General features: G+C 39.5%; 2 protein-coding genes across 2 annotated transcripts; both read left to right on the top strand.

Annotated features, from left to right (window-relative positions):
* Positions 1–1,277: 1,277 nt before the first annotated feature.
* On the top strand, positions 1,278–2,061 carry PPBP (pro-platelet basic protein). The gene is made up of 3 exons (XM_060147226.1): positions 1,278–1,398; positions 1,697–1,832; positions 1,959–2,061. Exons 1-3 carry the CDS (start codon positions 1,278–1,280, stop codon positions 2,059–2,061), a joined length of 360 nt encoding a protein of 119 aa, XP_060003209.1.
* Positions 2,062–6,884: 4,823 nt separating this feature from the next.
* LOC132519292 (platelet factor 4-like) lies at positions 6,885–8,028 on the top strand. The gene is made up of 3 exons (XM_060147225.1): positions 6,885–7,017; positions 7,298–7,463; positions 7,606–8,028. The coding sequence occupies exons 1-3, from the start codon at positions 6,933–6,935 to the stop codon at positions 7,691–7,693; spliced, it is 339 nt and encodes a 112-aa protein (XP_060003208.1). The 5' UTR covers positions 6,885–6,932; the 3' UTR covers positions 7,694–8,028.
* The last annotated feature ends 17,382 nt before the right edge of the window (positions 8,029–25,410 follow it).

Here is a 25,410-nt window from a genome sequence, read left to right as displayed (position 1 = left end):
TTGTCGTGTGGGGTTTGAGATCAAGACCCTTAATTGGTGTCTGAGACTTGAGGAATAAAGATGTTACTGCAGTTCATATAAAAGTTCAAAAATGGAAACACCTTCAAGGTCACCAATGGGACAGAAGTTGAACAACAAGAGCCCATGCTATAGAATGTTATGCAGACGTTGAAAAGAATGGGGAAAAGTGACACTGAGGTAGCATGCAAGGATGCTGAAGACATATTTTTGAAGGACAAAAGCTATATAATAATCCCATTTATATTTAAAAAATCTATGTCTACCTCTCTATATGTTTATCTCTATGTATTGGGTTGGCCAAAAAGTTACCCAATATTATGTGTGTGGCTCTATGTATATGTATATGTGTATATAGAAATGTAGAGAGAATAGAAAACTAGTGCCAAATTGTTACCGGTGGTTACCATCGGAGACCGGGAATGTGGAGTAATGATGAAGAGGAACTTGCATGCTTTATCCCACATGCATCTGCAGGTTATGAATCTTTTACAGTGAATTGTATTATACATTTCTCAGCTAGATTAATGATGAAAAATAAAGCTGCTGGGTCTTGTTTTCTAGCGTATACTCAGATGATAGAAAAAAGTAGTTTATTTTATAACAGAAAGGAGGATGAGTTTGCTTCTAGTTTCTGGATAAAATTACAAAAGATGATATATTTGGAAGACAGAAAGAAGCCCATAAACTAATATGCAAAGTGAGACTTTGATGGTAATTGGCTCCTATTTTATCCACATACTCCAAACGAATCCCAATACTTATCAACGACCAAGATAGGAACATCTGCTTTCCTTGGCAACCGGAAAGGGAAGTTAACTCTCTGTTTCGAGGGCCGCATACTTATGCTTTCAGATACACCTAAAGTGTCTATAAGGCCTCTAAATTGCATTATAGGAAAGGCAGGGCATATTACATAATTATACAAAGAAAATATGTGTAATATTTCAGTCTAGTTCTTCCTAAGTACAGTATTAAATATGTGTAAGGGAGATGGATATTGAGAAGGGGGGAGTGAGAGTGTGCAGGGATGCTTAAAATGAAATTTAGCAGGAATTTGACTCGCCTGGCATTTATCTGGGTTGGGCACAACTTGACCACTCTTACACATATATTACCACACACCCTCACTTCCCCCATCCCTATCCTTTTTCTCCTTACTGGCCTTGAGGGAGTGTGTATAAAAGACAGCAGGAGACTGTGAAAGCGACTTAGCTGCAGACTCCCAGGCTAACAGCTCTAACTCAGTCTTTTCTGCCATGAGCCTCAGGGGCAGCACCACCTCCTCCTGTACCAGGGCCATCCCACTTCCTGTCCTGCAGGTGTTGCTGCCGATGTCACTGCTCCTGACCATGCTGGTTCCCTCCACCACTGGAGAACGTAAGAGAAACTTAGGGAAAGCTGAAGGTGGAGTCTCTGTTTCCCTGCACCTGAGGCTGCTTCTGCTGCAGCTGTATCTGGGGGATGGACTGTCCTGGTGCTCCTGGGACTAGAGAAAGGCATTATATGAATAACTGTAAATGGAGGCGATGCACTCATGTGCCAGGAATTCTGCTAGGGTACTTTACTAAAGGTTTACCGATCAGACTCGCAATGGCCTTGTGAGAGAGGTACCCATCAATAGGGAAGATCCTTGAGATAATCATGACCTCTCATAGAATCGCACCTTCTACCCTAGCTAAAAGTATGGATAGAAGGCTGTACATTGAACTTCGCTGCTCATGTGTGAAGACCACCTCTGGCATTCATCCCAGTAACATCCAAGGTTTGGAAGTGATCAGGGCAGGACCCCACTGCACCAAAGTCGAAGTAATGTAAGTCTCTGCTTCTGCAGTATTGCCTCACTAGGGAAGCCCTTCACCTCCATCCCTACCGACACTGTTGGATCCCTTCTGATAGTGTGCCAGGATGCTCTCGGATAATTCTATTCTCTCTTGCAGAGCAATGTTGAAGAATGGGAAGAAAATCTGTCTGGACCCAGAAGCTCCCAGAATCAAGAAAATAGTCCAGAAAATATTGGAAGATGGTGGGTCAGCTGCTTAATGTTTTTGCTTTCTGTCAAACGATTTTATCTCCCAAGAAGGATAAAAGTTTGAGGTCTTGGCTTTCTAGAGTTCTTATTTATCCAGGATACCGAGTCATACCGTATGAAGCTTTGGATGTGTTTTCCGTTCTGTCGCAAAAAGTCACATTTTGTTCTGAGATGGCTGATTAATAGATGACAGAGAGAAAATGAAAGTAAGCATGGCTAGGGTGTAAGATAGGCTCAAGGATGCATTGTACAACAGGGGGAATAGAGCCAATATTTTGTAATAACTGTATATGGAAAGTAACTTTAAAAATTTTAAAGTTAATAAAAAAGGAAAGTAAGCAAGGCTAGTTTCAAAATACATGGTTTACTCCCCAACTCTTGGCTAAATGTGGTACTGTGTTTTGCATTTCCTCTTTAAAAATTTCTTTCCAAATACAGCCATGTTAACTTATCTTGCTCCTCTGTACTCTTAGACTAGATGTGCCCATGATGATTCCATAATGGTCAGTGATATTAGGAACCACACAGGGCCCAGCATGGAACACTTGCTCAATAAATGTTTATTAATATATTTAGGCACTTTATATATTAATAGTGTTTTTCATTGTCTTAGTCCTAGGATGTCTTGTTTCAAAACATTCTCTGAAAGATTTTTCTAATGTTTATTTTAGCCTTCAAATCCTAAAAATAAAGCTGTAGCATGTGAATCTTGTAAGCAGTGGTTATTGACTTTAAAGTGGATATATTTAATACCAGTAGAGCAAAAATATGTGATGGTATATAATATCATATATATTTTTAATAATCTATGATAGTATTTTCAATAATAATAATAACAACACAGATTCTACTTGGTGTTGAATGTTTTACCTTGACATGTTTGTACGTATTTGCATTTACTAAATATCTAGATGGTAACCATTTCAGTATGAGAATCAGCCTTGCAAATAAACACGATAGAGAATTTAAGCTTTACCAGGCTACTAACTGTTAGTTTACAATCAACAGAACTTTCTTTAATGTCTAATCTCTTTCATTTACACCCACGCTATTCTTAAAGAAATATTAATATAAAATCAAATTTATTATTGCTTTGTTGTCATATATTATTACTTTTAACAGAATTATTAGGGAAAAAAGACTTAGGTTTTTATTTTTTTAAACTTTGGTATTTAACAATATGGCCAACAAAAGTCACTAGCTGATGATACGTGCTATTTTTAATGTACTATAGTAATAGCTAAACTTTATTAATAACTATTAATATTATGAGTTATATTAATAATAAGATTAATATTCCAGACAAAATAATTGTTCTGCATGCATTACAATTAAATAATTGTAAAGAATTTAATAATTCTTACAAGATAGCTAGGATCTGGTTAAGAGCACGTCCTCTAAAGAGAGGGTAACTTAGTCCACCACTTGCCAGCTGTGTAAATTTGGGCAGGTTGCATAACCTCTCTGTGCCTAAGTTTCTTCATCTCTAAAATGGCATAATAATATTGCTTATCTCATAGAGTTGATGTGAAATTAACAGTTAATAAATTCAAAGTGCTGAAGATAATGAATGTCACACAATAACCCATATGTCAATGTTAGTTAGTATTTATTATTATTACCATTAGTGTTATAGGGAAGAAAAACGAAGTTCAAAGAGATTAGGAAATTTGCCTCAGAATCAGATAACTAAGTAGGTGACAGAGTGGTAATTTGAAACTATGCTCTTAACCACATACCATATCACTTTGCTTGATTTTTCTTTCTCTAATTAAGAGATTACATTATATATCACATAATGTTATTGACACGGAAAATAGGACTTGATACATAAATAGCATACTGCACATACTATGATGGTTATAGGAGAAGATATCAGTTCATCTATCCCAAACTGCACATGGACCTTGGGGAGCACTCATGTATTAAGCACATAGTTCACAATCTCTGCATTATTAGGTTTCCTTTTATTTTCTCCTCACTATTATAGGTTTAATGCCTTAGACGCTTTCTCTACAAAATAAATACTTTTATTAAGTAATAGTTAACAAATAACATACACGAATAAACATGTAATAAATAAAGCAGTAAATGGTGACTGCAGTCGTGGTGATCAGTTTTTCTCCAATAATTTAAAATAGCTCAGCATCTCGTTCATTTCTCTAGTGGTTTCCTACTGAAATCCAACAGGGCCACCTCTTGAGACATGACACAGTTTTTACACTAGGCTAATACCTCCTGCATAATGCATATGTCTCTTACTTTTGTGTGCGCATATTGAATTATTCTATTTAGATGCAGAGAAAGAATGAATGCATTGTCACTACTCCCTGGGTTCCTTTATACTGCAAATATTGAAATCTGTGGGGTAAGGTTGTACAAATCCAGTATGTTGCCCATCCATACGCCAAACCACCCCTCCTGTCCATTCCCTCTGGGCTAACCCAATTTGGGATCTCAAGTTTCAGTTCCATACACATGTATGACTTATACATGCTGTACCAGCCATTGCACGGATGCTGGATATTCAAAGACTGTAAGTCACAGAGACTTGCCATTGAAGAGAGTACTGTCTGGTGGGAGAGGCAGACAGGCTGACAAATAATCACGACCACAAGTTCATATAGAGGTACGCTCCAACTACACAAAGAAACAGACACATGAACACGTCAAAGCCTCATCGTTCTCATTTTCAACATTTATCATCTTCACTAGTGTAGTACTTTATACTGAGTTCCTTCCAGGGAGCTAGAATAGCGATAGACAGTACTATATCTCACCACACGGGGCTTTCCATTTAGGAAGAGAAACCATTTTAAACACATTTAGATATATATGCATGTGTGTGTGTATGTCATATATTTGTGTTTGTATGAGCTGTGAGACATAGGAGAAGCAGTGGGTGTTACAAGACAACAACAGGGAAAACAAGTAGCTTTAGCTGTCGGGGAAGGCCCCTGTGGGGAGGTGATATTTAAGCAGACACCAGAAATATGAGTAGAACTAGCCAGCTGAAAAGACAGGTGGTGGGAGAGTAAGAGAAAGCACATTCCAGGCCCAGGAACTAAATTCCATATCCCTGCAGAAATCTGGTCCTGCTGAGCATTAAAAGGTCTGCTAGGGCTTCCCTGGTGGCGCAGTGGTTGGGGGTCCGCCTGCCAATGCAGGGGACACGGGTTCGTGCCCCGGTCCGGGAGGATCCCACATGCCGCGGAGTGGCTGGGCCCGTGAGCCATGGCCGCTGAGCCTGCCGGTCCGGAGCCTGTGCTCCGCAACGGGAGGGGCCGCAACGGTGAGAGGCCCGCGTACCGGGAAAAAAAAAAAAAAAAAAAAAAGAGGTCTGCTAGTTCCATGCAGTGGGCTCCTGAGGCCCCTCACCACTGTTAATCAGTGTGACAGGGAGCCTCTGGCTTTGAGATGAGGGCGTGCTTTGCCCTGATCAAGAGCCAAAGTCATTCTTTTTCAGGGAAGGGAAGATGGTCTATATTGATCTCTGGACCTTTTCTGTGCAGGATTCTGTTGCATCTTTTACACACTCAACTCCCAGGTGCTCTGTGTCCTCCCGAGAGCTTCACTACTCCCGCCAACGGTGCAGCCCATCTCACCCTGTCACTTGTACCGGCCAGGTGGCAGCAGGCACCGGGAGATATGGCCTGAAAACTCTCCTTGACCTCTCTTCTTCCTGAGCAGAATGGAGAAACATCCAGGTAGCAATCTCTATAGAAAGCGTGCATCCAAACATTACCGTTACAATTTTTCTCAGAATAAGAGGATAGATGAGGCTAACTGAGCTTGCTTCCTGGAGTATATTGGACGATGGTTGGTAGAGCCAGGTGGATCCCATTCAAGAGACTGAGGAAACTTTCCACATTCACGTGAAATTTGGAACCAAGTCATCACCTGGAGACCAAATTCAACTCTTTAGTAGCAGAAAACAATGACAAACGGCACATCTGGAAGAAATGCACCTGCCAAGCTCACTCAGTGGTAATCAACAAGAAAGGCAGAAGTGAAGGAACAGTTCTTTTTTTTTTTTTTAACGTCTTTGTTGGAGTATAATTGCTTTACAGTGGTGTGTTAGTTTCTGCTTTGTAACAAAGTGAGTCAGCTATACATATACATATATCCCCATATCCCCTCCCTCTTGCGTCTCCCTCCCTCCCACCCTCCCTATCCCACCCCTCTAGGTGGTCACAAAGCACCGTGCTGATCTCCCTGTGCTATGTGGCTGCTTCCCACTAGCTATTTTACATTTGGTAGTGTATATATGTCCATGCCTCTCTCTCACTTTGTCACAGCTTACCCTTCCCGCTCCCCATATCCTCCAGTCCATTCTCTAGTGGATCTGGGTCTTTATTCCCGTCTTACCCCTAGGTTCTTCATGACCTTTTTTTTTTCTTTCTTACATTCCTTATATATGTGTTAGCATACGGTATTTGTTCTTGATGAGGCAATTGAGGGTTGAGAAGGAAACAAACTTTCCTGCTGTACCAACTGCAACACGGTGACTACAGAGAACTCTACTGTTGCACATAACCAAGAAAACATACATTTTTACAAGGTTAAAGTACCGTTTCTAACTGCACAAATGTGCATGTATTATATGAATTCAGGGTGGCGGTTGGATCCTGCTACCAGCTCCCAGCAAGACTGCTGATCCCTGGCTTCTTTTCCTTTTGCCCTAATCTTGGCTGCACAGTGCCCAACTCTGCAGAAGTGTCTCAGCTTCCGCACCGCAGTTCTCCATCCTCAACCCCAGGCTTCCGACGAAGTCGACCCACCGCGGGTATAAAACGGCCTGAGAGTCTCGGGAACCACCGGTCTGCGGAGCGCCAGCCCGGGCTGCCCCCGCGCTCTCGGCTCCTGCTGGCATCTCTGCGACATGAGCCTGGCAGCTGGCACCCGCGCCCCCGGCCCGCGGCCCAGCCCCGGGCTGCTGCTCCTACTAGCCGTCGCTCTCGCCCAAGGTAAGAGCTGAATGAAGCAGGGCCTGGGGGAGGTCGGGGGCGGTGGGGAGAGAGTGCTGGAACCCCCGGGGCTGGGGCGGAGTCTGTACCCGTCTCGGTTCCCAGCTGTGATTGACCGAGCGCGGCTAAGAGCGCAGGCGCTGTGCCACGTGCTGCCCGCTGCGCTCTACCACCTGGACAGTCAGACACTTTCTGAGGGAGGTCTGGTTTGTGGATGAGGAAGTGAAGGTCAGACGCCACGCCACGAGAAGATCCCTAAGGTACCTCTGGCTATTCACAGAGTCGTCACTCCCCACTGTCCCCGGCCCACCCGCAGCAGACTCTGAAGGTGGAGCTGGAGACCTGCGCTGCGTGTGTGTGAAGACCACCTCTGCGGTCCATCCCCGGAGCATCTCCAGCCTGGAGGTGATCGGGGCTGGACTCCACTGCCCCAGCCCCCAACTGATGTGAGTCCTTGCACTCGCTTCTTTCGTGCCCACCCTCTTCTCCTCTCCCCTTCCCTACCGCCCCTCTCCACCCGCCTCCCGCCAGCCTAATCCCAAATTCAAACCCAAGGACTGAAAGGCGCGCCTCTTCTTTCCCTGGCAGAGCTACGCTTAAGGATGGGAGGAAAATTTGTCTGGACCCGCAGAATCCTCTGTATAAGAAAATAATCAAGAAACTTTTGAAGAGTTAGCTCTTAAATCTGTACTTTTGAAGAGTCGGCTGCCTAAATCTGTACTTTTGCTATATAAAGTGTTTCTTCTTTTTTTTTTTTCGTTTTCAATCTAACTGCGGAAAAATCATCTGATGATTTTATTATCCTTGAAATTCTACATAAACAAAATAAATGAAGTTGTGGTATAGTCAATATTTATTAATAGAGGAAAGAAATAATGTTGACATATCACAATTTCATATAAAGAAAAATCTCCAGAATTTTAAGCAAACATATATTGTGAAACAAGGTTTGGTTTAATAAACACTGGTTTTACTTGGTGTTGTATGTTGGCTGATATATATTTGCATATTTCCAGGATTGTATTACTTAATAACTACTTATTTACATAATAATGTCATGATTAGCTTTGCCAATAAATATTAATTGCACTTAAGTTTTCTGGGCTGCTTTTTTTAAAAAAAATAAGTAAATAAAGTAGACACTGCTTTTACCTCCTTAAGATTTATACTTTACCCCAGTATAGAAAATTAATAAAAATGAAACTAGAATTCTCTACTACTTAGTGGAAATATACGGATACTTTCCAGAGCATTACATTAAAATATTGTACTTTTTATTGATCCTTTGATAATGCTGACATTTAACAAAAATGAAATGATAAAAACGGTTCCTGTACTTATGTTACCACCTGTAATAAATCCCACATTTGGCAAACTTACAGAATTGGTTCTTATTACGTTCCATTTCTATACCGTGAGTTTTGCTCTAAGCATGAAAATGTCTTTAATAGACTTTTTCCTCAGTATTCTCGGGTTCAGTAAAACCTTATTTGCAGTTTACCACTGTTCCATGAATCTCTTAACACTGGAGATATTGAGATTGTGTGTTAAACAGCTGCGGAAATTAGGAGAGATACAGATTGTATTTTCGTTTATGCTTTAAGAAGACACTACTATACTTCAGGAAGAAAGGATGGCATTGAAAGTTGGGTGTGTTAGTTACTTTGCTTCTGTAACAAAGTACCACAAACTCAGTGGCTTTAACAGCACAAATTTATTATCTCACAGTTCTAGACATCACAAGTCCAAAATGGGGCTTACAGGCTAATGTCAAGGTGTCCTCAGAGCTGCATTCCTTCTGGAGGTTCTAGGGGAGAATCTATGTCCTGTCTTTCTCAGCTTCTAGAGGCCACCTGCATTCTTCAGCTCCTGGTCCCTTCCTCTATCTTCAAACTACATCACTCCAACCTTTACTTTTGTTGTCACCTCTGACTCTTCTTCTTATACCCTGCCTGCCTCTTAAAAGGGGCCTGTGATTATGCTGTGCCCACTTGGATAATCCCACTATACCCACTTGGACAATCTAAAATAATCTTCCCATCTCAAGATCCTTTCACATTTGTGAAATCTTTTTTGCCATATAAGGTAACATTTTCACAAGGTTCTAGAGGTTAGGATATGGAAATCTTTATTCAGCCTAGAGGGCAAGAAGGCAGAATCTAGTTGAGGCAGGAGAAAGCTACAGACCTTTACCCATGAACCAAAGTCATTTCAACCTAAGGTGGCAATGTTTGTGTACAGGGAGGATTAGACTGCTAAGAGAAAATGGAGAATGTCCATTTCAGTCTCCTTGGGGTGGGAGAAAGGGAGGAAGCTTTGAGATAACAAACTACGTAAATAGACGCTATTTATAGAGGCTTATGAAGTGCAAGAGTATCATCTAAATTTTCACAACCACTTTGCACATCAGGTAACATTATTCCCATTGTAGAGTTGCAGTAACAGTCTCAGAAAGGTTAAGGCGTCTCCCAAGACCAGTTTGCTAGAGGGTGAGCAGATCAGTCTGACTTTCAACTCCCTGCTCTTGCCTTCATGTTGTTCTGCCTTTCACACAAGTTAGTGGCATGTTAGCTAGTTCTTCAGAGAGGAACTGACCCAAAAACCAGCTCTTGGAGGTGGTGTATGAATTTGCCAGGGGCAAAGGGAAGAATGAAACTGCCACAAGATGACAAAGTAGAAAGACACAAGATCATTAAGTCCTCAGGATGTTTACCATTCTGCAGTATGTCTATGGGGATGGGTCTCCCAACTAGTTTTCACCCATTTGGTGTTTTTCACTTTCGATCCACCTTGTGCACCTTCACCCAAATTATCTTCAAGGTCCAAAGTTCTTATCATGGCACACAAGGTTGTGCTATACTCACTTCCCCTTTGTGCCTTAGTTTCTTCATCCATGAAATGTGGATGAGTGTCTACTTCATAGATTATTGTGTAGACTAAGAGGATGATGTATGTGAAACACTTGGCATAGTTCCTCATACATAGTCTGTGCTTAAAAATTAGCAATGATTAATTGTTACTATTGCCTTCTTTTCTTTTTTTTTTTTTTTTTGCTTTCAATATTGTTCTTAATACACAATTCCAGTCAGTTTGGAGTGTTGAGTAAGGCATTTAACAGAGTGATTCTTGGTGATAAGTAGCAAACAAACAAACAAAAAGTTGCAATAGCAATAAAAGTTTCTCAAACCAAATGAACTTTGGAAAAGAATACATTGAAATTGGCTGTGAATGGTACAATAGTTTTTTGCCTAATTTCCTTTTACTGCCTGCATCAAACAACATACTTAGTTGGATTCAATAACTCCTAGGTATGACTCAAAGGGCCAAAGGACCAAAACAAATTGTGCAAAGTCAACTAATGTTGGTGCCTTGTAAATTCTCCCTTCGGAATTACCTTGGCTAACCAGCCGGAGAATGCTTTCAAGTGGTCGCTTTTATCAGCAATGGCACTGGGAGAGGACTTTCCTACCAGGAAAAGTCTAAATTAGAGAACAATTTACTGTAGCTGCCTGCTGTTCAAACATTCATGGAGTGATATAGATTGAATGTACGTAAACTTGAACTATTTTTTCTTTCTTTTTCTTCTTCTTTTTTTTTTTTTTTGGCAGGAAGTAAGTCAGCAGAAAATGTCCCCAACCAAGTGCTTACTGCACAGTCACAGGCCTTATCAACAAACAAAACCACCAAAGTGTATTTTGCTCTGGGACATTCTTCAGTATTTTTCTAATTTTTGCTTCCCCCCCCCTTTTAAGGTCTTTGTGGTAAAAACAGTTTCCTCTTCAATGCATAGAGTATTGAGGTCTTAGTTGGTTATAAAGATATATTCATATTTTTTTCTCATTACAAAAACAATGAATACATGCTCACTACAGATAACTTAGAAATACAGAGGAAAGAAGGAGGAAACTTAAAAAAAAAACTTTAATTTCACTACTCAAAATGTTCTTTTCATTTTTTAAAATATTAGTCATTTGATGTAGTTATGAGGTGAACTGCTGATTTTCAATAAAATATCACTGGACACAATCATAAAAGGAACACAGTAATTACTTCATTGCAATGAAACTAGTTAGTGAGTATTCTTGTTCCAATTTTGGTTAATAAAATAAGTTTTTACTTGGCCAGAGAAATAATATCAAACCCATGTGACCTGGTATCTATTTATAGATTTATAGGTACTGTGTATGTATGTATTCACTGTGTGTGTATGTATGCATGTATAGACACACAGGCCTAAAACGAGTTTAAAATACAATACTTATACTTGCTTTATCAACTATTGTGTTTTGATATTTTATTTTCTATACTTGTTACAGAACTTAGGTTGGGCTTCTTGCTGCTCAAAAGCCAATATTTGGGAGGCAAGTGTTGGTTGGAAAAGGAAAGGTTGCTTTATTCAGGAGGGTTGCAACCTGGTGAGAAGGTGGACCTCATGTCCTAAAACCAACTCTGAAGATTCTGCTTGACCATGAAAGGTTTTAAAGGGAGAAAGAATCATTTGGTGAAGGGGGTCAAAGTCTTCATTATCTTTCACTGTGTGCAGACTTTCTTTCAATTCGTTGGTGGTGAGGTAGCAGGGTGGTGTTTCAGGAATCTTGTGCTCAGTCTGAAGTTACCATCCTCCACTTAGGTGAGGGCCTTAGTTCCTGCAGAAGAACTCAAAGGTATTTTATTACGTATATTCCTTGAGGAGGAACCAGAACGCTGCCCCATGACTGGACTATTGTTTCTTGACTGCTCCTCCTTTGTTTCTGCATCCCTTCCCTTTCCTGATAAACAACTTTTTGAATCTGTCCTTTGGAGCTCAGGAGAGGTCTAGGAGGCTGAATGAAGCCTATTTCCTACCAGCAAGAATCGAGGGCATGGATGGGACTTCCCTGGTGGTCTAGTGGTAAAGAATCCACCTTCCAACGCAGGGGATGCGGGTTCGATTCCTGGTCAGGGAACTAAGATCCCACATGCTGCAGGGCAATTAAGCCCAGGTGCCACCACTACCGACCTGCACTGCTCAACGAGAGAGCCCACGTGCCGCAAACTACAGAGCTCATGCACTCTGGAGCCCGCGTGACACAACTGGAGAGAAAAAACCCACACGCCACAACTAGAGAGAAGCCCGCGCACTGCAACAAAAGATCCCGCATGCCATAACTAAGACCCGATTCAGCCAAAAAATAAATAAATGTTAAAAAAAAAAAGAATCGAGGGCATAGAAAGGATTTGTACCTGGGACCCCACCACAGGGTGCTGCTCTGTTTCATACTAGCCTCTCCCAATTATCCACTTAAAAATAAATGTTGGCCACAAGCCTATAATAAAGTGATTTCATAACCCAGTGATGGATCATAACTTGTAGTTTAAAAACATTGTCTAGTCCTTTGATTGAAGAGTCAAGTTTTAACATTTCATGTTGGAGTCCGCACTCTAATTAGTGCTTCTCAAGATGCTTGTCTGGTTAGTAGGGACAGAAAGCTCAGGAACGGCAGGACAGTTAAATCTCCTTACCTCAGTCTCCAGGCCTGACTCAGGGATGGAGTCTTTGGGAATGCCATAAGAAGCAGCTTTTGAGGGGAAGATGTAACACCAAGTAGAACATTATCTGTATTGTTGAGATTCTATGTCCTTTACAGCTGGGTGCCCCTACTTAAATTCACTGCCCATCCTGCTTCAGCTATGTGCATCTTAGTTTGGGGTCTAATGCAAACTGAACTGAGGGCCAAAAGTACATTGATTTCTAGGACACCTTGGGAAAGAAGCAAAGACATTCGATAAATTTAATAGTGGTTTTATAATTATTTCTTCTTCCTGTATGGCTCTTCCTTATCCCCGTAGTTGCTGGCTTTAGCCCAACAAGCTTCTGAATAAGACAGTCTGGGTTACATCTTTTGACTCTCTGTGACCCCGAGTTTCCTCAGTTTTCTCATCTGCCAAACAAGGGCAGTAATGCTCACCCCACAGGACTCTGGAAAGGAGTAAATCTCACTTATAATTGGAGCCAGCATGGGCCTGACTCAAACTTCGAACCTAGTAAGTAAAAGTTACTTTTCTCTGGAGTTTTACCCCTAGAACACATGTCATTTCCAAATGGCCACAATCCTTGAGCTAAGAAGCAACCCACTAAGAATGTGGCCAACAAGCTATAACCTCCCCTGAACAGAACCATAACTCAACATGTGGGCGCAGATAACTAGTTAAGAAAAAAAGTTTAATGTCATAGACTCAAGTTGTATTTTCCCTTCATGGTTAACAACTAAAAGAAAATCAAATAACAAAACCACAATGTTTATCAACCAGAATATCTATAAGATTATAAAATCCACAGGACATAATGGTGATGGGAAGCCTGGCTTAACTGTGTATCTAAAACAAGGAAAAGAAATAAACTTTGTGTATAACCTTGTCAAATATTTATTTCTTTGCTTAGGCAGACACAACATGGGGATTATGCTATTAGTAGCCTGTATTGTGGTGAGGGTTAGTAAAACTTGAAAGCAGGGCAGTCAGTGAGCAGTGTTGGAACAATCAGCTCTTATGTATTAGCTATGCTGGAGAAAGAGTCTTCTTTTTGTGGTAATTCTAGGGATGATGATAGGATCTCCTGGAAAAACAGGAGTAAAGCAATTTATACACACCTCCATTAGAATAACAATTAGACTGCACTGTGATTATTTGTTTATCTGTTTTCCTTCTTTAGATCAGGGAATAAGGGTCATGCTTATTAACCTCTCTTCATTCCCGCTTCCATAAAAATGCCTGATGGAGTAGGTGCTAAATAAATGTTTGTCAGATATTAACTACATGAAACAATAACGCAGTTAATATTAAGATGTAATACTGCAGCTGGGTGCTGGATAAGGCACCTTGCCAGCAGAAAATTGGTTGAACATTAAAGAGTCTCTTCCCAACTTTGTTAAGCTCAGAGATTTCACCAAACTATCCACAGACATTGTAACACACTCATGCATTTGCCCAATAAGTGATTTATATGATTTTTTGTTGCTGTTGTTAGAGTCACATTTGTAACTGTTAAGGAATCTGCTTAGAGTTCCCCTTATCTGTCCATCTACACCCTTCAATCACACACAGATGCTATAATATGTGCTCATTAAACATTTGATTGTAGATATTCACATTCAGTGCATAATATACACATATGTAAAATACACACAACAAAGCCATACTTTCTCTACCTCCACCATAATTTCCACCATACCTAATTGGTGGAAATTTCTTTAATGTTGTCATATTTCTTTAATGTTGTCAACCACTTCGAAAATGTCAGTCAATGAACTAGCTCAGTCATACACTAGCAGAGTCCCTCCTTTGAAATAAGTATCTTTCAGAATCCTCTGCCTCCAAGATTATCTGAGTGTATGGACAGAGCCCAGAAGGTAAAAATAAAAACAAAAGTATTTCTGGCTAAGAAACTGGGAAATAATGAACACTGGAAAATACTGTGGACATGATGCTCAATATCAAGTTTTTATGATGATTCATAATTTTCCTAGTTGAAATCTGTCTCTTTTTGCTATGCATGCTATTTTCTTTTGCAGTTTATACATTCATCTCTCGACTTCCTAAATTTTGTTTCCATAATACCATAATGTCATAATGATGTTTTTATCTCCAAAACAAATTCCTTAAAAATCAATAGTGGCCTGAAATCATTTATTCATGTATTATTTCAACAAACATTTGTCAAATCCTTAGTATGATTATGACCTGACTCACACTGAAGATGGGGATGGAAAGAGAAACAAGATATGATAGTTTCTTTGCAGAGTACATAGTCCAGCATGGGAGCATGTAAACCACAATGTGATCTGTATCCAAGGGCTAAGGTAAACACTTAGATGTGTTATGAGATTTCTAATGGAGGTGACACTTGAAATGGCTCCTGAGTGACAAGAGAACCTCTGGTGTCTGAGCCATGCCTATCCTCCTGCTCTCTATACATCCGTGCCTTGTCGTTAAACGCCAGGTAAAAACAAAAAAAACGAACTGCTTATTTTTGTTCTCAGGTCATACTGCATTGCTTTCAGCTTCCATGCCTCTGCTCACTTGGTCCTCTTTGTCGGGAATAGGTACTCTACCCACTCTCCTTAGGTAGTACCCTCCTCTAGCAACTTTTCTCTGACAGCTCCCACCCTTCCAAGAAGGGGAGTCAGATGCCCACCCTCCTCTGAGTGCCTATAAAGCTCGGTACATTGCTAAGTATCATGGAGCTCCAGACAACTTCATATCTTTCCGTTATGCTTCCATAGGCTGTGTTTGGTAGTGGCCAAGTCTGGTTTATTTTTTTCCTCTTTGTAAACTAATTTAGAACCTAATTTAGTTCCTAGCTTATGAGTGATAGATAAATGTTGAAGAGACAAATGAATACACAGATTAAATAGAGTTACTTGTGTTGGAAAGTTATCTGTAGCAGAAATGTGAAAGATGGATGGTATTAAGCCAGACTATTTCACTGGCATGAGGCATAAATCTAATTTAAATTTAAAGAAAAAGAACATCTGTTGGTCTACGTAATGTCCATGGATAAATCAGAGCCACCTGGTAGACATAGGTGCCCAAACAAGGTCCTCAGTAATCTGCCCCATTTCAAGTGCTTTCCTCTGGGCCAACTTCATTATACGGAAATCTCTCCCGAAGCATTAGCTCATGTCTAAGACCCATTTTACCTGTTTAGAACTCCAGGAAGAATTAAGAACTTCTTTTTCAATTGTTTCAACAAAAATTCTAGAGACTGTTTCTTATTTGCCCAGGCTTAGGTCACTTGCCCTTCTCTGAGCGTACAGGGGTGGGCCCTGATAAGAAGGGGCTGAGAAATAGGTCATCCCATATGAACCCCATGCACTGAAAACAGAGTAAATCTAGGCTGTGTTACCAGAAGAAAGAAAAAGGGGAGCCAGACACGCAATCTGTGGGGAGACTGAACAGAGGCTGACCCTTGATGTGTTTCAGGGCAGGATTTCCCAAATATGCCACTTAGGCATATATATTATTTTGAATTAAAATAACTTGAAAAGGGGCTTCCCTGGTGGCGCAGTGGTTGAGAGTCTGCCTGCTAATGCAGGGACACGGGTTCGAGCCCTGGTCCGAGAAGATCCCACATGCCGTGGAGCAACTAAGCCTGTGAGCCACAACTACTGAGCCTGCGCGTCTGGAGCTTGTGCTCTGCAACAAGAGAGGCTGCGATAGTGAGAGGCCTGCGCACCGTGATGAAGAGTGGCCCCCGCTCGCTGCAACTAGAGAAAGCCCTCGCACAGAAACGAAGACCCAACACAGCCAAAAATAAATAAATAAATAAATGTGGGGTTAAAAAAAAAAAGGGAGTAAATTGTTCTATTTAAAAAAAATAAAATAACTTAAAAAAAACAGCCAGTACGAGGACTTTAGGACACTCTTTTGTCTCTCTGAAAGCAGGAAATAAATATCCCATGTAAAAGTTACCCTTCCTGCACCAGGTGAAAAAGAGACATCCTTATCTTGAGAGTTAGAGAATCTAGGGCCCAGAAGCCTGTATAAACAAAACTCATTCCTTCTTCACTAATTTACTACCCCAAGCCCAAAGCCCTGTGTCTTGTTCATGCTGCAAAAACGGATTGTCATGTTGTCTAAAAGGTATAAAAGCTGCCTATTTTGGTCACTTCTTTGAGGCTTATATTTTTATGGGGCTCCTGTATGTACGAAATTAAATTCGTTTTCCTATAGTATACCTATTTAAAAATTGTTACTCAACTCTCTGATTTCTTCCACTATTAAGAGTTTTGCTCTGTTAAATTAAATGATGAAATTTCATTGAGTATCTAGATCATTTCCAAATAAGATAAAATATAGAAACGGTGATTATTGAACTTAAATGTGTCCACTTTTGGCTTCTTATTACAGAATAACTAAAGATATTTGGGTCTTTTAGTAACCATGTCTTGTGCTACATTTAAAAAATTGTTCTATTGTGAGGAAGCGTATGCTATTAAAAAATGTAAAATGCATTTACAGATTTGCCAGTCTAAAGAATGCTGGTATAAGAAAGCATTCATAACTGCTTACTTCTTAGTCTTTACTAGAAATCAAGGTTTCTAAAGGATAATAATCGTAATTAATATATGCAGTTAGGGCTTCGCTGGTGGCGCAGTGGTTGAGAGTCCGCCTGCCAATGCAGGGGACATGGGTTCGTGCCCCGGTCCGGGAAGATCCCACATGCCGCGGAGCCGCTGGGCGCGTGAGCCATGGCCGCTGAGCCTGCGCATCCGGAGCCTGTGCCCCACAACGGGAGAGGCCACAACAGTGAGAGGCCCGCGTACCACAAAAAAAAAATAATAGTAAAGGAAACACTTCTGTATGCCAGGAAAATAAGATGCGTTTTTTGGTTAGAAAAGGTATGAAGACTGAAGATGCAATTTGTGGAAGAAAATAAAGTAATTTTGCCCTAAAGTAAAGCTGATTATTTCAGAATGGGAAAGAGAAGAGACAAACTAAAATGAACACACAAAGTTATAGAAGGTTTGTAAAAGATGAATCTGAGGAAAGGAATTTTATGTGTGATCAAGCTGGATAAGATTAAATGAATTTATTATAATTGTTTTATATATAAACTTTAAGATCAATAGTGTACGTATGTAAAACTGGAAATTAATTTTCTTTCATCTGCTAAGAGGACAAAGTTTTCTTCGACTATTGCTCTGCTCTTGATAAGACATTATGAAAGGCTTTTCTTTACCTTTTAAATGATCTGCCTAGAAAACAAAGAATGTGTGCTTTTTCAAAATAATCTTCTACGTTTCATGTTGACTTTACCATTGGTCTTTGATTATTTAATAAACCAAGTCTTCCAAATATTGAAACAGCTAAATTTTGTTCAGAATTATGTAACCTTCTAGATTTGCCTTTGAAATCTGTTACTGTTACTTTGGTTAAATGAATAATGAGGTACTGTTTCATGATGACCTGTGATCCTTTTTGGTCAAGTGTCAAAACTTTTTGATGTTTTTGACAAACTTCCTCAAATCAAATTCTTAGTAAAATTTTTTGACCACAACCTAACTTTGGGATTTTCCAGAGGTCCACTGGAACATCTTAAAAGATTCTTTTTCTCTCCATATAAAAATAGAGAGGGAGAGGGAGAATGAGAGTAGAGAGAGATTACATTAATTATGCTTATTTGGTACATTAAATTACATGGAAAGCATTGCTAAATACGTGATGATAAACCTTCTTAGGTTAGATTGTATGGGAGAATGTTATTAATATAAGTGTTCTAGAAATTACCTGAAATTCCAAAGAAAATCTGATACATCCTGGTATAGTGTTATTGTAATTCTAATTATCCTAAAATATTGGTGTCACAGAAATTACTAAAGTTTCGTGTCAATTGCATCGCACTAAACTCTCATCTGCTCTTTAACCGTTGCAATTTTTAAGTCTTTTCTCATTTACAGTTACTGTTCTACTCTGATTCTTTGGCAAAAGTTTTCTTGCAAACGTTTTTCATCTTCAAAGAAATTCATGGAAAGGACTCTAACAAGTACTCTAGAATACATGTTTCTGATGTGTTTATGAATATACCATCTGAACTGGGTAAGAAATTACAGAATTCTAAAACTAATGTAAGGAAATCCATCAATCTTCACAAAACATTGTGGTGAAGGTACAGCTTTCTTGGGAATATTGTTTGGTTTAAGGATAACTATCTCTTTTGGGGTGCCTTAGTAGTACTGGGCTACACATTCTGCCGAGAGGGCTCGTTTAATGCCAAGTAACTACGTGAAGTTAGTCTCAAGCTCAAAATTCAGAATAATGAAGGATAAAAGGGGAAAACCTACCAGACTGATTAGCCAAAGAACTTATGGTTTCACCAACTTATTTTCTGTTGTTTCTTTTATTTTTTGTTTTTAATTGTGGTAACATTGTGTTAAAATACAATTTGCCTCTTAACCACTTTTAAGTACACAATTCAGTACCTTCCTATTGCTATGCAGTCTCCAGAACTCTTTGAGTTGCAAAATTGAAATTCTATAACTATTACAGAACTCCCCCTTCCTCCCTCCACTCAGCCCCTGGCAACCTCCATTTTACTTTCTGTGTCGGATTTTGACGAGTCTAGGTACCTCATGTCAGTTGAATCACACAGTATTTGTCTTTTGTGATTAACTCATTTCACTAAGCACATTATCCTCAAGGTTCATCTGTGTTGTAGCATGTGACAGGATTTCTTTCTTTTTTAAGGCTGAATAATACAGTAAGTCCCCTTAAGATGTGAACTTTCAAAGGTGCGAACATGTGTTCGCATGTCCAATCACATAAGTTAGTTCACGTGTCTGGCATACGTTGCCATGTGCGTGCATCCTCTACAAGTGGTTGTGCTTTTGTGTACTTTACTGTACAGTACTGTATAGAGTACAGTCGTACAGTATCTTTATTTCAAGCTAGATCTGCAAGAGGACGACTTCATTGAATTCCTTGCTGTGTAATATGAGGAGCTTACAAATGAAGACCTGATGAAATTGGAGCCCCTGAGAAAGGACGAAGAGAGACAAGAGGAAGAAGTAACTGAAGAACCGCAGAGATTCACATCGCAGGAAATGGCAAGGGGATTTTCTTTATTTGAGGAGGCACTGTTAGTTTTTGAGGCACAGGATGGGAACTTAGAATGGTACAGGAAGGTTGCAGCAGCCATTCAGAATGCAGTCCAGTGCTACCACATCATCTATGATGAGAAAAAAAGAGCTGCTCCCCAGGCATCACTGGATCATTTCTTCAGGACGGTAGAGAGAATTGAATCCAGCAAGGAACAAGAGTCTGTGCCATCAATGTCAGGTGTGAGTGAAACTGAAGCTTGCCCTCGTCTCCTATTGCCGATGGTCCTTCAGCTCTACCATCTCCCACCCCCTCTCCCTCCTCCAGTCAGTAACGCTTCTTGCCTGTTCACTCGATGCCAGCCCTTGTATGCCAGCTGTTGTACTGGACTACTGTACTGTTCAATGTACTGTAAGAATAAAAATGTTTTCTTTAAAAAAAAATTACAGAATCCTAATGAAGAAAAAAAGAAAAACTGATGGCTTCATCAAACTGCTAACAAAATATCAAGATCAACAAAATTGATTACCTGGGGCTGAATGAACTGAGAAGAATGATTATAATTTTTATGATTTAAAAAAAGTATTGCTGGTTCTTTAGTCTTTTGTTTTCCAGATATAAGGAAACCTTTCCTCTTAAGCTACCTCTGACTTACAGAAATTTAGTGAAATATCCTTTTGTGAACAAAGATGAAACATTTCTTTATTTCTCCCTACCTAAGTCCTCCAGAATTAAGTGACCTTCAGTGAGTATTTTTATTTTCATGGCAATATAGTTATTAGCCTGAGTTCACTGATATTCCATCCTCCTCGTAACACAACACAATTGGATCCATAGGTTATTTTACCAAGGCTTCGACTGGAATGTCATATTTGGGAGAGATGTCCATTGACTCAGATATGACCAGACAGCTTTAAGGTTGACTTTTGGAGCCAATACATTTCCTTGAAAAAATCTGCCTGGTACTTGTTTACAGGGTCCACAGCAGCTTTACCAGGTAAGAAGGACACTCCCTGGCAGGTACAGGAACCTCAAGATATAGTGGGTGCTAGAGAAGAGATGAACTAACCTAAATTTGTAGGTATGGAAACCTGATGGCAAGTCTTTGCCTTGGCTTCCTAGCCTCAAGAGGCTTTTGAAAAGTCCTATCTGAGATTCCATATGAAAACTTCCAGCAAAGCAAGCATAAAAGAGCCTATATGGCAAATCTCCATTCTTGCTGATCTTATGTAAAAACCAGGCCAAGTTTATTGAAATTAGCCTCCATTTGCAAACAAATGAGTCTTATTAGTGTTTATCTTTGATAAACATTAGAAATGTCTACAGAGAGAAAACTTATGTTTCAGTAATACACCTTTAGGGATATTAGATTCTAGTTCCGTTAATTACATTTGAGATTTCCTTTTCTACCTGTAACCCTGTAAGATCCTGAATTCTTCTAGTTTCCTTCAATATCTGGCTACAACTATCCAGACTATCGTTTCCAATTTTCCTCCCACCTTTCTGACTTGAAATCATTGAGAAGTAAAACTGCCTTATTCCAAAGCCACACAAGGGAGTTCCCTCGTGGTCCAGTGGTTAGGACTCAGCGCTTTCACCACCGTGGCCCGGGTTCAATCCTTGGTCCGGAAACTAAGATCCTGCAAGCCTCATGGTGCAGCCCAAACACACACACACACCCTGCCCCCCCAGACACTCACACACACGAAAACCTCAAAGCCACGCAAACTAACGTTGGACAACCGGATATAAACATCAGAGGAATCACCACAACAGCTCACATATAAACAGTCTTCATGCCAGTGGCTGTGTGTGCCACTTAGAAAGATCACCAGAAACATTCAAACCGTAAACAAGGGAAATCTGTCATGGTGTCATTGCCTCTCCTCAATCTATCTGAAGATGCTCTGAGCCTGGCATCTAGAAATATTCTCAACTAGTTACCCTCAAAACTCAGAAATTGGTTTACAATTTGATGCAATAATTAACTGTTGTTTTTCCTTTTGTGTCCTTATTAATGTCTTATTAATTACCTTATTTCCCACATAATAGAGACCTAACTTTGGGAGCCCAGCTGCATTACCACCTCCTAAAATGAGACACAGATGTTTAACTGAACTGATCTATTTTCAATACTACGAGATTCACTGGCATATTGATTATTTTGAATTAAAGTTTGTTAAGAAACAGCTGGTGCAAGAAGGATACTCTGACCCTCCTTTGTCCCCTGGAATGCAGGAAATAAATTTCCCATGTGAAAGGTACTCTTCCTGCACCAGGTGAAAAAGAGACATCCTTATCGTGAGAGTTAGAGAATCTAGGGCCCAAAAGGCTGTATAAACAAAACTCATTCCTTCTTCACTAATTTACTACCCCAAGCCCAAACCCCTTTGTCTTTTTCATGCTTCGCAAATGGATTGTTACGTTGTCTAAAAGGTATAAAAGCTGCCTACTTTGGTCACTTTTTTGAGTCTTATATTTTTATGGGGCTCCTGTATGTACGAAATTAAATTTGTTTTTCTCCTGTTATTCTGTCTTATGTCTATTTAATCATTAGGCCAGCCAAAGAACCAAGAAGGGAAGAAGGGAAAAGTTTTCCTCCCCTACACCTTGATGCCTGTACACACTAGTGCCATTTGCCTGTAGAGGTGGAATGGATCCAGGAATTTAATATCATGTTTTAACATCTTTGTTTTTCTCCCCTTAGAGCCAGAGTCATTACATCAGACGAGATCATTCTAGGGTAAATATAGATGGAAGTTGAGAGGGAATAAGTTCTAACAGCAAGCTTGGAGTAGAGTAAAGCGACACTGCCCATATCTTCCTGCCAATCGGCATGGTTAGTTGGTTAGTTTTCAGGATGGAGCAGTGTCCCCTGGAGCTAAGGTTTCCCCTCAGAAAGCAGAGCCTGAGTCATCAGCCTACCATGCAGGCAGATTCATTTGGGGGAAATTATCCCTATATATGGGACTGGGTAATTGGGAAGAGTGAAATAGGAAAAGAGGGTGTGGCAGGGGTTCAATCCTGTTAGGTATCCTTTGAGAAGTCATGTAGAATATCTGGCTAAAACATGAAAGAGGGGGGAATACTTAGTGCCTGCTGTTCCCTATTTGGCAAGCGACTTTTCAGTGCAGTGACAAAGAAACTTTGGTGCAGAAAGCAGAGCTGAGGCGAGGAGCTGTAAGTTCACATCTGCTTGTGGCTGGTTGCTGCAGCAATGACAGCGGGCCTACAAGACGCGAGCATCCTGGATTTTACGCATTGTCAATTCCAAAAGATTCATACCGATTGCAGGGAAAACGGAGTTTCACCACCAAAGCTTCCATTTTAAAGCTTATTCCATTTCATTAACAGTCATCGCTTGTGTGGGTTTAAAGATTGTGCACAAAAAACTGGTCTTCAACTTTTGCAAAAGTAATTGGCTTAAAGAAGCACTTGCTCAAACAGGAACATGAATTTGTTTATTGTACTAGACTAAGCATTCCTTTGTGTATAAATATTTCTGCACTTTTGTTGATGAGGATCTCATGAATTCAAATGGCATATGAAGGAGAAAAGAGCAATGAAAAAAGAAATCTTTCCTTTTTTACTTCATTTCCAAAAACAAGTGATTTTGATTGTCATCTTCAGGAGTCAAATTCTACATGATCTACAGATGTTCGCTACCCCTTGACATGCTTCATTTTTTTTTTTTTTTTTTGGTAGTTCCAGTAGATAAACTGGTGAATACTTTCATTTACGTCAGTTTGGGCTTGCGTCTGGAGACCATTACAGCAAACACTTTCTGTTTTTCACCAGTTACAAGAAATAGATTTGCACAGCATGATTAATGCTGAAGACAAACTATTTAAGCCTATGAAACATGATGATGTGTCCAAAATGGGGCAGCAGATACTTTGGATTTTCATATTTAAACAAATATGAACTCAACAAAAACTTAATTCCCTTTCTAGGAAGCTACCAGGTAAAGCATGCATGTCCACTGATTTCATTGTAGTGGTATTCTACTTGATTTAGAAAAATAAGATTTTTAAAAACTTCTGTGTACCCTTCACGCAGTTTCCCCTATTGTACTATTTTACATTACATGGTACATTGGCCAAAGCTAAGAAACCAATATTGGCACATTACTACTAATGAAACTCCATACTTTATTTGAATTTCACCAGTTTTCCCACTTACTATCCTCTTTCTGTTCCAGGATTCAAACCAGGTACCACACTGCACTTAGTTGTCTTGTCTCTGTACTTTCCTCTGGACTGTGACAGTTTCTTAGTCTTTCCCAAGTTTCATGATTTTGACATTTTCGGAGAATGCTGGTCAGCTATTTAATAGTCCCCAATTTAGGTTTGAAAAATGTTTTTCTTATAGTTGAACTGGGGTTATGAACTTTTGGAAAGAATACCAAAGAGGTGAGGTGACCTTCTCATCACGTTATATCAAGGGTACATGATATCAACCTGACATCACATTGATGATATTAACCTTCATCATCATCATTTGGATAAGGGAATGTTTGCCAGATTTCTCTATGGTAAAGTTACTATTTTTTCAGAATTGGACACTTTAAGAAAATATAACAGGCTATATCAATGCCACAGGAGAGAGTTATGCTGTTAGTGAAACCAAACTATGGAGGTATATGACCTTTGTCTGTGTTTGCATTTTAAAATAAAAAAAAATTGAAACATTCAGCTAGTGGAATGATAAACAGATTTTTAAAAATCACTCCTCTCTGGAAATTTTTAACCATATATCATAGAGCATTTTTAGCATAGCACAATGGTTAAAAGCCATTCTGTTTGGGTAAGAGACCCAAGGTTCAATACCTTAGGGAAGTTCCTTAACCTCTCTGCACCTCAGTTTCCTTATTTGTAACCTTAAAGTACCACAAAGATAATAATAAATACTCTCACAGAGATGTTTGGAAGATTGAACAAGTCAATATTTATATAACTCTTAGAAGAGAGCCTGGAATTTAGCACAAAATGATTGTGCTGCATCTCGGAGTGGGTACAGAGGTTTAATAACTTGCCAATGGTATATGGCAACTAAATAAAGGAAGCAGCCTCTTTCATATTTACTCAGAACCCTGTGTGCTGTTCTAATTGGTCAGCTACCATGTTTGCTGAAGAAAAAAGCAAATTTTCAGTGACTTGTTAAAATTTGTTCCATAGACAAAAGCTAAGAGAGATGAGAGGAAAAAATCATCTCTTCCTGCCTTTCTAACTTTTATAAACTTTAGAAACTCAGTCTGCATTATTTATGATTAGAAAACAAAACAACATATCTTAGAACTTTTAAAGACTAACTTTTGTATATCTGGGCCAGTTTCCCATGAAATCCAAAAAACAATTGATAACAAGGGGAGAGATCACACAAACTGTCAATTATTCCTGAGCTTGTCACCATATTTTATAGCCTTTAGATTATTTTTCATTTCCTACTGCTTAATACAAATGTTAATATCCCTTTAATTTCCCCGGTGTTTCTCACAGGATCATCCTGAAAAACACTAGAGTATTTTTAAAGACAGTCTTTCATTTTAAAAACCTTTTCCAATAAATAAGGTGGGGAGTCTTTAATTCAAACTCTTTTCTAACAGATGAAGTGATTGAAAGTAAGACTACAAAATAAATCAATGATAGCTCTCAAAAGTAAAAACAACGACAACAAAAAACCCAACGTAAGTGCATCTCCTAGTAGAGTGTAGCTGTGCCTTCCTTTCAGAAAGCCTGATTCAGAAATTTTTTAAATATAAAGAGAAAAATTGGGGAGTGAACTTTTCCATTAACCTTTTTTTTTTTTTTTTTTTTT

Source organism: Lagenorhynchus albirostris, chromosome 4, assembly GCF_949774975.1.
Source record: "Lagenorhynchus albirostris chromosome 4, mLagAlb1.1, whole genome shotgun sequence".
Lineage (NCBI taxonomy): Eukaryota > Metazoa > Chordata > Mammalia > Artiodactyla > Delphinidae > Lagenorhynchus > Lagenorhynchus albirostris.
This window is presented reverse-complemented; position numbering and strand designations above follow the sequence as displayed.

Coding starts and splice junctions, on each gene's coding strand:
- PPBP (XM_060147226.1), top strand. CDS start 1,278: ATGAGCCTCAGGGGCAGCACCACCTCCTCCTGTACCAGGGCCATCCCA. Junction 1,399..1,696: donor TCCCTCCACCACTGGAGAAC/GTAAGAGAAACT, acceptor CTTCTACCCTAG/CTAAAAGTATGGATAGAAGG. Junction 1,833..1,958: donor TGCACCAAAGTCGAAGTAAT/GTAAGTCTCTGC, acceptor TCTCTCTTGCAG/AGCAATGTTGAAGAATGGGA.
- LOC132519292 (XM_060147225.1), top strand. CDS start 6,933: ATGAGCCTGGCAGCTGGCACCCGCGCCCCCGGCCCGCGGCCCAGCCCC. Junction 7,018..7,297: donor AGCCGTCGCTCTCGCCCAAG/GTAAGAGCTGAA, acceptor GGCTATTCACAG/AGTCGTCACTCCCCACTGTC. Junction 7,464..7,605: donor TGCCCCAGCCCCCAACTGAT/GTGAGTCCTTGC, acceptor TTTCCCTGGCAG/AGCTACGCTTAAGGATGGGA.